Source organism: Rhinichthys klamathensis, unplaced genomic scaffold, assembly GCF_029890125.1.
Source record: "Rhinichthys klamathensis goyatoka isolate OS25496 unplaced genomic scaffold, OSU_Roscu_1.1 h1tg000041l_1, whole genome shotgun sequence".
Lineage (NCBI taxonomy): Eukaryota > Metazoa > Chordata > Actinopteri > Cypriniformes > Leuciscidae > Rhinichthys > Rhinichthys klamathensis.
In genome coordinates, this window is record NW_026606588.1 from 435,994 (window position 1) to 449,667 (window position 13,674).

The 13,674-nt window shown below is 41.3% G+C and overlaps 2 protein-coding genes across 3 annotated transcripts in view; both read left to right on the plus strand.

The window, feature by feature from the left end:
- Positions 1 to 6,689, plus strand: part of cenpe (centromere protein E) — a 51,051-nt gene extending 44,362 nt beyond the window's left edge. For both annotated transcript variants that reach the window (XM_056246997.1, XM_056246998.1), the window contains 3 exons: positions 40 to 148; positions 829 to 1,082; positions 6,553 to 6,689. In XM_056246997.1, coding sequence (XP_056102972.1) covers positions 40 to 148; positions 829 to 1,082; positions 6,553 to 6,677 — 488 coding nt within the window. In that variant the 3' untranslated portion in view covers positions 6,678 to 6,689. The remainder of the gene's footprint in view (positions 1 to 39; positions 149 to 828; positions 1,083 to 6,552) is intronic.
- A 983-nt stretch (positions 6,690 to 7,672) lies between these two features.
- Positions 7,673 to 12,981, plus strand: LOC130082203 (transmembrane protein 255B). Its single transcript, XM_056246961.1, has 3 exons — positions 7,673 to 7,855; positions 10,045 to 10,187; positions 12,847 to 12,981. The coding sequence occupies exons 1-3, from the start codon at positions 7,816 to 7,818 to the stop codon at positions 12,979 to 12,981; spliced, it is 318 nt and encodes a 105-aa protein (XP_056102936.1). The 5' UTR covers positions 7,673 to 7,815.
- Positions 12,982 to 13,674: the final 693 nt, after the last annotated feature.

Below are 13,674 nucleotides of genomic sequence, written 5' to 3' on the forward strand. Positions count from 1 at the left end.
TCATGTGACTTCTATAAGTGCTGTAAATGTGTTCTGCAGTCGCAGACGGTGACGAGTTTGTCATGAATTTGGGCTCAAACACCAGAGCGGTCTCATCCCTCAAGGAGAAGATGGAGGAGCTTCAGAAGAAGAACGCTCAGTTAGAGAGGTAACCACACAAACATCACTTCCTGTCTGCGGATTAGATCCCTGCGTTTCAGTGTGGCCCTGAATCCTCTAAAGTGTGTGAACACAATACAGGAGTGACTCTAGATGTTTGAGTTTATGGCTATAAATGAACAGATGTCAGCAAACTTTGACCAAAATATCTCTATTTTTAGGATGAATTGTGACTATATACACTACCAGTCAAAAGTTTTGAATCGGTAAGATTGTTTTTAAAAAGTCTCTTCTCAGCAAGGCTGCGTTTATTTGATTAAAAATACAGTAAAACAGTGAAATATTATTCCAGTAAAGACATTTTATAATGTTACAAAAGATTCTATTTCAGATAAATGCTGTATTTACTTTCTATTCATCAAATAATCCTGAAATAAATTGTATAATCATGTGACACTGAAGACTGGAGTAATGATGTTGAAAATTCAGCTTTGATCACAGGAATAAAATAAATTTTAAAATATATTAAAATAGAAAAGTAATTTTATATTGTCATAATATTTAACAATAAAACTTTTTTTTTGATCAAATGAACGCAGCCTTGGTGAGCAGAAGAGACTTTTTAAAAACATAAAAAATCTTACCGATCCAAAACTTTGATTGGGTGTGTGTGTGTGTATATATATATATCTCTGTCCTAACCCTAATCAACCGTGTGTCCTCCTGCAGTCTGGTGAGCAAGCAGCAGGAGGAGCTCCACAAGTGGAAGCGGCGAGCGTATAAGATCAAGGAGAGCGTGAGAGACGCTCCATGCACTCCGAAGAAGCGTCAGCCGCCCCTGAGCGAGACCGAGCTCAACTCCCCGAAGAGAGCCTTCCTCGACTCGCCCAAGAGCAAGATCTTCGACTCGCGCTCCAGCGCTCCCCTCGCCCTCAGCCGGCCCACGCAGTTCTTCGACAACTCCAGCCTCGGGACCGTGCCAGGTACTCCTCCTGCACCGTCACCACCCTGACCCCTGACCCCACAGCTTACCTCGACCCTGACCCCACAGCTGACTCTGGCCCCATCCACACTACTGCGTTTTAGTTTAGAAACGGATAATTAAAACGAACACGATCTCCGTCCACACCAGCGTCTTAGCTGCGTATTAGAATTGGTCTCCGTCCACATTAAAACGACTGAAAACGCGGATCACGTGACCATTCACCAACACTGGGCATGCGCGCGCCGGTGTAAACACAACTTCATTGATAAAATTATCCCACCATGCTCTGGGTTAACCCCAAACCGACGCTCCATGTACGGTCAACGCCGCCGCTGCACACGGGAATTGTCACAGATCGCTGGAATAATAGCTTGACTCCGGCGCATGTAGGCAGTTATAGCGCTGTCCCATAACATTGTTTGGTCGGGAAGTTCGGTCTGGACTCAATCCATTGAGGAGTAATTATGATCAGTCAAAAAATGTTCGGGCCAATCAAATTGCCAGGGCGGGCTTTATACGATGATGGTCTGCAGGGACGTAATCATCACGTTATCAAAGAGCGCGATGACTGCCGCTGGAGAACTGAGATGTAGAGATCCCGCTATCGCGTCTGTTGTAGAAGAAATCGACAGCGCATTCATTTTAAAAGACGAACAGAAAACTGCAATCAAGGCATTTGTCGATTGGAAAGATATTTTTGCCGTCCTTCCTACAGGATTCGGCAAAAGTGTATTTTATCAGCTGGCTCCGATGGTCGCTAAGAAGATGGGCCCAGTGTTGTTTTTGGCAGCCCTTTTAGTTTTAGTCTTAGTCTTAGTCTTTTGGACGAAAATGCTTTTTAGTTTTAGTCACATTTTAGTCACTTAAAAACTTAATAGTTTTAGTCAAGTTTTAGTCGATTAAAACAAAAAAAGGTTTTAGTCAAGTTTTAGTCAATTTTAGTAAAAAAAAAAAAAAAAAAGTCTTTAAAAAATAGAGAAAATAAAATGCGGCGGTGTCAAAATTGGTATCAAGTTCAAAAATAGAAAAGAAATAAAAGTGCCACTTTGCAATCTGTTAAAAAAAAGAAAAGAATAGAAATCCATTTGGTAAGACAGGTCTATTTATCCCTGCATTAGTGGCTGCAATGAGCCTGTTTTGAATTGCACAATTTCTCAAAAGTCATGCTCAATGTTCAGCTGAGATCTGTACTTTGTTTTCAGTCAAACTGAAACAGCTGAAAAGCCCGTCTCACAGAGATATGATGTGGCAAAGGGAAGAATGCACACAGCTCTCTGCCTTTAGCCTACTTAAAAACATGATATATATTTTTTAAATTGATAAAATAGACATAACATACTGTTTGATATGGGATTAAAATGATGGGTAGTGTATGGGCCGTGTATAAGATATAAACTAATGATAATTACTTTAATATTCCTTTGTTCCGATCAGAGCATGTGAGCGGAGAGCGCATTTCTGAATATTCCTCCGCTCGCTCATTCAGCTCAGGGTCGCGCGCTCAACACAGAATGGCCTGCTGGTTCGAGAATATGTGGAATAAGAGCTGCCTCCGACTAAAGTTTGTATTCTAGTCGACTAGTAGTTCATTTAAGCCATTAGTGGACAAATCGGCCCTTTATATTAATTTAATTACTTAAATAGGCTATACGGGATACTGAGCGTTATAGCCGCACTCAAGCGCACGACCGCACGCTAAAGCTTGCCACAAAGAACCGGCAAAAGTAATGATTATGAATGTGTAAAAAAATAGCAACGAGACATTTAATTGTTTATTAATAAACTGGTGTTTTCGGTGTCGCTGCAAAGATGAATTTGACGATGCGGACTCGCCATGAACGAATAAAGATAAAAAGGCATAAAACGGAAAATTTCCTCCCGCTTTGGAGGCGACCTGTCACGCCAGTGGGGCGCGCCCCACACTTGAGGACCGCTGGATTATACAGAAATTGAAAGTAGCCTATGTCCATAAATCTCGTCGTTTCCGACCACCAAGCCCGTTTATTGGCTTTGCCGCCATGGTCCTTTGAAGATGTGTAGCGAGTGACTAGCCGCAGTGTGTTGTTGTGTGGAATCCGGTGCGCGCGCGGCATGGGTACCCAAAACAATGATAGGAAGCGGCAGCATTGCTGATACTTTTTTAGCTCAAAATAGGCAGAAATGACATGCATTGTGAACGTCAGACTTAGTCATTTTCATTTTCGTCTCGTCTTGTCAACTCGAAAACGTCTCGTCATGTTTTAGTCACCTTAGAGCCATTTTTAGCTAGTCATCGTCGCGTTATCGTCATAAAAAAAAAGTGCGTCAACAAAATCATTTCGTTATCGTCATCGTTGACGAAAACAACATTGGATTGGGAGGCAATGAAACCCTGCGGTCGCTGTGGTTTCTCCTTTGGTCGCACTTATGGAGGACCAAGTAAAAGAAGCAACACTCATTATTTTACTTCCAGCGTGCGTGCAGTTGAGTTGAGTTGACAACTGTGCTATGCAAAGTAGTTGACTTACTGCGTTGCTCTGATTGGTTGTAGGTCTATCCAATTGAGTGCAGAGTTTTTTTTTTTCCTGGTTCGGTTAAGACACGCCTCATAATCAAAGCCCTATGGAGCAGTATCAGACTCACATTCTGACTAGAATATGAGTATGACGAAGTCAGGCTAAACTTCTCCGTTTTTGCCGTTTTAGTGTGGACGGGAGGTGCGAACGTAGCAAAAGGTCTCCGTTTTTAAACGAAAACGCAGTAGTGTGGACGGGGCCGCTGACCCTTACCCTGACCCCGCACCTGACCCTTACCCTGACCCTGCTCGCTCTACAACAAGTGGGGTGATTTTGAGTTCATCTGCATGGAAAATGCTAATTAGAGCTGCAGGATTAATCGTTTAAAGATCGGGATCTTATTCCTAGGTGACAGCGAATTTGTTAAACGAGATTCATCCAGTTATGAAAAGTCTTTGAGTGAGTCATTGAATATTTAAAGAATTTATTTGAACGAATGATTCATTCTAATTTAATTATGCATTTAATGTTTTTGTCAGAACCTCTAGGGATTTCCATCTTATTGTTTTAGTTGGGAGAATCGGATCTCTATTTAGTATCTTAATTTGTCCAGAATCGTGGAGCTCTAATATAAATAATAAAATTAAAATTTCACTATTAAAAAAAAAGAAACCTTCAGTTTTTTCTTTTTTAAAGGAATAGCTTCAGTGTAATAAAAATAGATATTTTTTTAGTTATACATAAAACAGTATTATTTTCTTATAAAACATACTCCAATAGACCAACGCTACTTTTGCGTCATCGAAGGGTAACGCCCCCTTTTGGGGGAAAACAAACGGATTCCCCTGAGAACAGAACTCGCTCTAGATCTGCTAAGTTTCTTGATAGCAAATGGCACAAACTTAAAGAAGCTACTGGATACGGGGTTACAGAGGTGTCCTTTTGAAATGGTCGAAAACTGGATTAATGACCCCACGCAGTGGCCAAATATGGACTATTCAGACATCTACCACTATCTCGTGGAATCACCAAGTAGCCTATTTTTTTTTTTGTCATTAACACACTCACAGTATGACAAACTACACGATGAGGCCATGTCACCTGGATCATATTTAACTTGATTTAAGCTATTGACAGTTTTGTTGTCGACTAGCTATACTAGTTAGAAAGACGAAGCTGCTAGCAGCTAACGTTACGTGATTAGCTCTCACTAGGCACGCTACCTTGGCTGTTAACTGATTTTACTGTTGAAATAGTGGCAGGCTAGGACTAAAGTGGACTTGGCTGGTTTCTGCTTGTGTCTAGAAAGTGCTTTAGGCCTAAATGACTTTTCAACGAGCCCAGGCTACATGCAACAACACGAACGGCAGTAGATCAAGCCTTCTAGGCTAGATAGGATAGCGTAATGTCACAACATCCAATTTGATAGCCCCATACATACATACATTGGTCCTATACATATTTTGCCGTACACTGTAAACCTTTTTACAACTTTCAAAGTCCTAGCACTTTCTGGACACAAGCAGAAACCAGCCAAGTCCACTTTAGTCCTAGCCTGCATCTATTTCAACAGTATAGTATAGCTAGTCGACAACAAAACTATGTCAATAGCTTAAATCAAGTTAAATATGATCCAGGTGACATGGCCTCATCGTCTAGTTTGTCAAACTGTGAGTGTTAATGACACAAAAAAAAATAGGCTACTTACTTGGTGATTCCTTCGATGACGCCAAAGTAGCGTTGGTCTATAATACTATCTTCGTTACTTGCCGTTTCATTGAAAAATCTTTTTTTCCTCAGGCCACTTTCCCACTGTTTTTTTGACTAATTCTGATATCTATAAAATGACAATAGATTTTATCATGATTGTTTAAAAAAAAAAAATTTAAACAATACATTTTACATAGTCATTTTATAGTACTGAAATTATACTTGTCTTAATTTTCAAAAGGTAAACATCATGCTTTTATTTTGACGGGTTGCTGGCAAACACTGCGCCGCTGGTTTCAGAGTAAAGCTCGGCACTGCTCACACACACACACACACACACACACACGTTAGGCGCGTGAATGACGTGCATCACTCGGGAACCGGTGCTGTTTAATTGTCAGTCGCACTGAGCCGTATCGTGATGTTGAGTTATGTGGATGTCTGGCACAGGAGTTTTACATGCGCTGTGTGTGTTGTCAGAGGTGTCGTGTTCGTCGGCTGGGCCGCTCCTGGACTTCTCTGACAGTGATGACGAGGGTAAACTGCACGTGTGTGTGTGTGTGTGTGGGGGGGGGGTTCTCACTAACCTGCTGTCGGGACACTGTGTATCTCTGGGGGTTCAGAGTGACAGGAACGAGAGATATGAAATCAAATCCTGCTGAATATGAATCTAACTCCTGATTGGCCGGTTGTGTGGCGTCGGGGAGAGGGTTCACGCGTGTCACTGGGATCTGCTCTCTTCTGGTCCGACACTCTTTCTGTCACTGGAGTTTCACTTCCTGGACCATTATAGGGTTTAAAGATGATTAATACTCATAAAGTTTTGTTGATCTGACACTATCGCATGAGAACTCCACAGCTTGAACTGAATAATGTCTTCAACTTTACAGGAGATGATGTCATTATTCAGCTCAATAACGGTCAATGCTGCAAAACTCATCAATTATGATAAATTCAATTAATCTCTAAACACAACAGCGTCATTATTCAGATCTTATGTATGAATAATTATGAAAAATGCAACTCTGCTGTAAAGCATCTCTACTAATTGAACTTTGCAACATTGAGACTAATTAAACTTAATTGACTCAACATCTAACTGAATTGAGCTGAATAATATTAATTGAATTTTTCATAATTGATGAACTTTGCAGTATTGACCGTTACTGAATTGAATAGATTGGTCTGAATAATGCCACTGTGTCCGTGTAGAGCTGCTTTACAGATGGAATTAATCTAACTTAATGATGATTATTGTTTCAGAGTCCAGCGCCGGCGTGGGATCGAGCGCCGTAACTCTCGACGACTGGTGGCAGATTCCCAGCGCTTCTCCCTCGGAGCCCGACGCTGATGCTAACGTGAATGCTAACGCCTGTCCGACGCAGTGATGACACCGATGCTAACGCAGTGACGACACCGATGCTGACGTGAACGCTAACGCAGTGTCGACGCTGATGCTAACGTGAACTTAAACGCCTGTCCGACGCAGTGATGACACCGATGCTAACGTGAACGCTAACGCAGTGACGACGCTGATGCTAACGTGAACGCTAACGCCTGTCCGACACAGTGATGACACCGATGCTAACGCAGTGACGACACCGATGCTGACGTGAACGCTAACGCAGTGTCGACGCTGATGCTAACGTGAATGCTAACGACTGTCTGACGCAGTGATGACGCTGATGCTAACGCAGTGACGACGCTGACGCTAACGTGAACGCCAACGCCTGTCTGACGCAGTGATGACACCGATGCTAACGTGAACGCTAAGGCCATGATCTGAACTCAGTCGCTGTCTGTCACTCATTACTGATCATCTTCACCGCTGGAGCTTCTGATTCTCTTATGAACTTCATTCCTCTTTTTTATGTTGTGATGTTTTGTTTTATGTAAATAAAATCTGTTTTAAATGTTTGTGTTGATGATTTTTCTCCCTGATCAGAAGTTAACCTAATAGTTTATCAAAGCTCTGATTTGATTATTGAAATCCATCATTGTGTTTCGGTGGGATCGAATGTTTATGGTTTCCTTCATGAAGTTGCTTCAAACTTCGGTTTTCAAATTGGGGTTAAAAGAAAGTGTTAAAAAAAAAAGATACAAATATTAAGTAAATGCATTTGATTTAAATACATTTAAACCATTTAAACCAAAATACGTTTGGTCAAAAAATTATTAAAATCAATTGAGTCTGGAAATATATAGATATTTTTCTGTTTTAAGATGTTTTTAGACTAGTGTTGTCATTCAAAGTCTGTCTTGAAAAACTTTACTTTACAGTCAAGCTTTAAGCTTTCTTTTTAAGCCCGTAGAATAGATTCTACTGTGTGTGTGTGTGTGTGTTCGTGCGCGCGCGCCCCGCTCCGCTCGTGCGTCACCGTCAGCTCCTCAGTCCCGTGAGTTTTTGTTGTCAGTCCCGCGCGCGACACTTTCCCTGAGAGGAATTGTTATAAACACGGAGGAAAATATAAACTTTATTTTGTGGATAAGATTCTGTGTGTGTGTGTGTGTGTAACATCAGACGCGATGCAGCAGAACGCGCCGCAGACCAACGCGGATCCAGCGGGTGAGTTATGATAAATTAATAATCATGTTATTAGATGAGCGTTTGTTCTTATGATAGCATAATGTGATCTGTAATAACCATAGCTCATCTGTTATAACGGTCCATCAGAAGAGGAAGTTTATAAACCCCACAGAGATGTTTATTTAATTAAGTATAAAGACTGCGGTGTTTTGTGTTCTTTATTTGTTTCATGCGTTTAAAAATAATTTCATTTATTTAAAAAGTGCAATTCTATTGAGAAACTAAGTAATATTTTTCTAATAGTTGTATCATGCATGAAGTGAAGGCGGCGTTTTTTAACTTGTTTTATTTTTAAACCTCAGTTATGCAAATGATAGTTTTTTTGCATTTTGGTGTATTTAACAAATATCACACTAATGTTCGACACGTTTACTGTCCGTTTGTTTTTCTAATGTAAGACTTCAGTCAAGCCAATTGTATTTGTGTATTAAATTGTTTCACGGCAGTTTTTACAGATGTAATGTTTATAATATCTTCATATAGGCGCAGTTATCTTGCGCGGTAGCTTAGTTTACGTTTTGCGACGATATTCATCAAGCACGTGAGATTTGCAATAAACCTGCAAACGGAACGTTTATTTGGTCTTTAATAGTATTCTGTAGAAAACATTTATACGTCATTCATGGAACGTTTTTTCCCAAACATTTTAGTTGTATGTTTAACGTTTTATAAATGTTGCTTGTTTCAGAACGTTCAGAGAACATTTAAAAGTAACATTCCAATAGTTTTAGCACAATCACGTGTTCCTTAAAGGGATAGTTTGCCCAAAAATGAAAATAATCCCATAATTTACTCGTTCTCCTGTCAGCTGTATATGACTTTCTTCTTTCAGCCGAACACAGTCGGAGTTATATTAAATATATCCTTTTCCCAGCTTTATAATGAGTTTATAATATAATTGCAGCTCAAAAAGGTGCCTCCATCATCATAACAATAATCCATGCGCCTGCAGGGGTTAATACAGGCCTTCTGAAGCCGAGAAACATATCCATATTTATAACTTTATAAACTATAATCACTGGCTTCCGGTAACGGCCGTACACGAGTAGAGTTCCGGCGGAAGAGTGACCTCTGACCCGACGAGTGAGTGACCTCTGACCTGATGCATGATGAGTGACCTCTGACCCCACGCATGACAAGTGACCTCTGACCCGATGCATGACGAGTGACCTCTGACCCCACGCATGACGAGTGACCTCTGACCCCTGCATTGTCAAGTAACCTCTGACCCCACGCATGACAAGTGACCTCTGACCCGATGCATGACGAGTGACCTCTGACCCCACGCATGACAAGTGACCTCTGACCCGATGCATGACGAGTGACCTCTGACCCCACGCATGACAAGTGACCTCTGACCCCACGCATGACAAGCGACCTCTGACCCGATGCATGACGAGTGACCTCTGACCCGACGCATGATGTAGGAGTAGCGTAAGCTCAGGTGAAAGTCGACGCCTCTAACGATTCAGACAAACTCAACTCCTCCCACTTTTCTCTTTATAAATCATCTTTTTAGACTCTAATTAGTGTCCTGTTTTGGTTTTGCCCGATCCTCTGCGTTCGTCAGTATGTCATGTTTTAGGTCATATGTGGGGTCAGAGGTCACTCGTCATGCGTGGGGTCAGAGGTCACTCACTCGTCATGCGTGGGGTCAGAGGTCACTCGTCATGCGTGGGGTCAGAGGTCACTCGTCATGCGTGGGGTCAGAGGTCACTCTTCCGCCGGAACTCGACTCGTGTACGGCCGTTACCGGAACCCAGTGATTATAGTTTATAAAGTTATAAATATGGATATGTTCCTCGGCTTCAGAAGGCCTGTATTAACCCCTGAGGGCGTATGGATTATTGTTATGATGATGATGAGCTTTTTAGGGCTTCATAATCTCCTCCTCCATTCACTCCCATTGTAAAGCTGGGAAGAGCCAGGATAATGTTCAATATAACTCTGGTAAACGTTGTCAGAATGATTCCAGTTCGCATGGATACGCGGAAGCGATAAATAATTCTGTATTATGACTTTTTAAGGCCAGTGAGTAATTAGTTGAGATCACTTTGTAGAGAAAGACACACGCCTGCGCACATATATATCCAAACACACATATCTATAGACTAAACACGTGATGCGTGTGTGTGTGTGTGTGTGTGTGTGTGTGTGTGTGTGCGCAGATGTGTTTGTGAAGCGCCGGCGGACGGCTCTCTGGTGTTCCGGGTCTCTGTTCGGACTCTCGGTTCTGGTTCTGGTGGTCGGGCTCCTGTCGGCCACACACACGGATAACGTGGCCGTGTCTGGATACTATCCCGGGATTATAGTGAGTGAGGAGAACTTCACACTTCATTACTTTAATGAACTCTTTGTTTTGTCCTTTCATTTGTGCAATAAAACACCAGGACAGCAGCAGGAGTTTGAGCCTTAAAGGTGCAGTGTGTAATATTTAGGAGGATCTGGTGACAGAAATGCAATATCATAAACATAACTATGTTATCAGTGGTGTATAAAGGAGCGTTGTGTGTTTATTAGCTTAGATTGAGCGTTTCTCTCTACACACACCGCGGGTCCGCTTACACCGACAGGTTTCTACGGTGGCCCTGAGCGGACAAACGTGTTTCGTCACTGTTGTTCTTCGTGCAAAGAAGCGAAACTAAAGTCAGCGAATAAAACACCGACACAATGATGAACAAGTCACAATAATATTCGCAATAACCAGTGTTGTGCAAGTTACTTCCAAACTGTAATACATTATATATTACTTGTTACTGTTATTTAAAAGTAATTCATTACCTTACAATATTACTGTCTCAGAATTGTAATGCGTTACATTACTCCTGTATTACTTTTGAGTTACTTTCACCAAAATAACTATACAGAAGTAGAACTTACCATTCTAAATGTCTAGGGCTGTAACGATATGCGATATGAAACCGAAATCGCGACACTCAGATCCACGAACCTGCAGAATCGCGACACACCTCTTCCAACTCCCAGCGTTATCCATACCTTCCAGATCCAATGCTACCACATCTTTAAATTACTATTAGTATTATTTGAAGTTAACTTAACATTATAAAATACGTAGACCTACACCACAAAACTAGTTGAGGAAAAATTATTTAAAATTTGGGAATTCCAGCGTTGTGGACGTGACATTTGCAGTCAAAACTTGAAATATAGCCTAAATTCTCAGAAAATGCATTAATACCAAAATATTGAAACGTCTGTTTATCCATAGGCTCCTCCCTGAAAGGAGTCCAGACATTAGAAAAATATCAGTCTACACATGCGTTTTATATTTAATATTAGGGAAATAGACCGTTATGCGTGACAAAAAAAAAATCTTTAACTTTTATGAGGCAAAGTTTTTTTTTATTTTTTTATTTTTATTCTGTGAATTACACTGCGCAAATCGGATGAAGAAGGGTTGGCTCTCCACAGAACATAAAATATTCATTTTATTTTATTTTCGTGTTCGCATTTATGAGGAAAAAACAATGTTACAGACGTGACAGTTCTCCATTACGGACGCGAGCGCTGAAGCGGCACTAAAAGACTGCTTTAAAACTTTCACAGAGACCTTACACAGAAGACACAAAAACATTTCTTTAAAGTGAATTTCGTTTTGTATTAATTGTATCTTAATTGTAATCAATGTTTCATCAACCAATTACTTGGATAAGTTGGATTTAATAAATAAGAAGTAGGCTAAATATAGCAGACAATTATAGATAGGCCATCACGACACGGAGGTGAACTGGAGCGCGTCTCATAAATGAACCGAAACTCAGCGTATAAGGTAGCCTATTCACGGACCTGAAAAATATATCTATATTGAAATGTCTACTTGTAAACAGAACAATTCAAAACGGAAAGAAAACAGACTCTGCTTATGAAATGAAATGTGAATTTCTCTCTGGTGCATTCACTAGCTGCGAAGATCGCGAGTCAGCATCGTCAACTTCATCTTGACTTTACAATTAAAATGTCTCCTTGCTATATTTGACATATTCATAAACATTAATTTGCCGGTTCTTTGTGACAGCTTTTAGGTGCTTTATCGGCAGCGCCGCCGCCCTTACATGAACGCGTCACCACCGCATCAAAAAAATGATTGCGTGATGAAAACATGAAAAATACCACATAGCCTAAACATAGCCTAACTGTTTAGAAAGGAAACACAGAACGAATAACATAATGCGCATACGTCCATCTCGCGAATGTGTAGTCTTCTTCATGATGAAGAAGACTATACATTCGCGAGATGGACGTTCATGCCATCTTCACCATTAACCGCTTTTCCACTGGCCAGCACAAGCACAGAAGCCGAAATCATACTTCACGGCACTCCTGTAAAAAATAAATCGCTATACAAATATATCAGACGCTGTCATTTAGTCTTTATTTACAGACTTGGACACCACACGCGGCTATTGACTGACCACGAACAGGTAATGTAGCCTACTTGCATTTTTCATTCCTTAATGTCTCGCGGTCTTGCTGTTTTTTTTTTTTTGTTTTTTTTTTTTTTTACAATTAAAACTAAAAGTCTGTTGTAACGCAAGCCTTACTGAACATGTACCGAGTAAAATATTACTGAAAATTGATTAGTAATGCCTTACACTACTGCGTTACAGCAAAAAGTAATATGTTACTGTAATGCATTACTTTTGTAACGCGTTACTCCCAACACTGGCAATAACATATCGATTTACTGAATAATAAAGTAAACCTAATTTCTTAATTTCTCTTTGTAAAGAAACCTCATTGTTTAACTGACGACTCTCTGCTGTCTCAGACGACGACATCACTTCCTGTCGGCCACCGTAACTTCTGTTGGGTGCAGTTCACAACCTCGCCACTAGATGCTGCTAAAATCACACACTGCACCTTTAAGGTCTGTCATTATTTGGCTGAGAGATGAAGTCAAGTTATTATTGCATGCTGACTCTGTTGTGTTGTGCTCTTGTGGACGGCAGCTGAGCTTCGGAGCGTTCCTGGGAGTCGTCGGTCTGAACCTGGTGGAGAATCGCAGGCCGATGGTGAGTACCAGATCAAGACCAGCCAGAAATGTCTTCACGGCCTATTTTAGTGGCGGAGTATCGGCTCTCTGAGGGACATAATGGCTCGTCAATACAATTACAGCCTGTGTATTTCAGGTGCTGTCTGTTTCTGTGCTTGTGAAATATAGTTCGGATAATATTACCCGTGAGAGATGGGCCAGTGAACGGTGTTTACACCAGGGAGCCCGAGGCACATCCGCTGTCAGATCGATGAGCGCGATTGGACGCCGCTCAGTAATGCGGAGCGTAATTGGCTGACAGATCAGGTGAAGTTTTAGATGAATCAGATTAGCATTGATGACTAGATGAAGCTAACGGAGCTGCGTCCGTCCTTCAGTGCCTGTCCTGATCACCTCAACGCACATCACCAGACGTTGGCCTATCTAAAACTCACCGCCATGATGCTACGCTGTTGCTATGTGACCGTAATGTGTTCAGTGTGGTTGCTAAGGTGTTGCTATGAGACTGTGTTACGTGTGGTTACTAGAGTGTTGTTATGTGACTAATGCATTCAGTGTGGTTTTTAGGGTGCTGTTATGTGACTAGCAACCACATTGCATTAGTCACATAGCAACACCCTAGCAACCACACCGAAGCAACATAGTTCAACAATGTTCAACCACATTGAACACAGTATAGTCACAGGAAATCCCTAGCAACCACACAGTATAGTCACATAGCAACACCTTAGCTACCACACTGAATGCATTCGTCACATAGTAACACCCTAGCAACCACACAGAA

Excerpts from the sequence above, each read along its gene's own strand:
- LOC130082203 (XM_056246961.1), top strand. The coding sequence starts at position 7,816 with ATGCAGCAGAACGCGCCGCAGACCAACGCGGATCCAGCGG. Across the intron at positions 7,856-10,044 it reads GACCAACGCGGATCCAGCGG|ATGTGTTTGTGAAGCGCCGG; the intron begins GTGAGTTATGAT and ends GTGTGTGCGCAG. Across the intron at positions 10,188-12,846 it reads GATACTATCCCGGGATTATA|CTGAGCTTCGGAGCGTTCCT; the intron begins GTGAGTGAGGAG and ends TGTGGACGGCAG.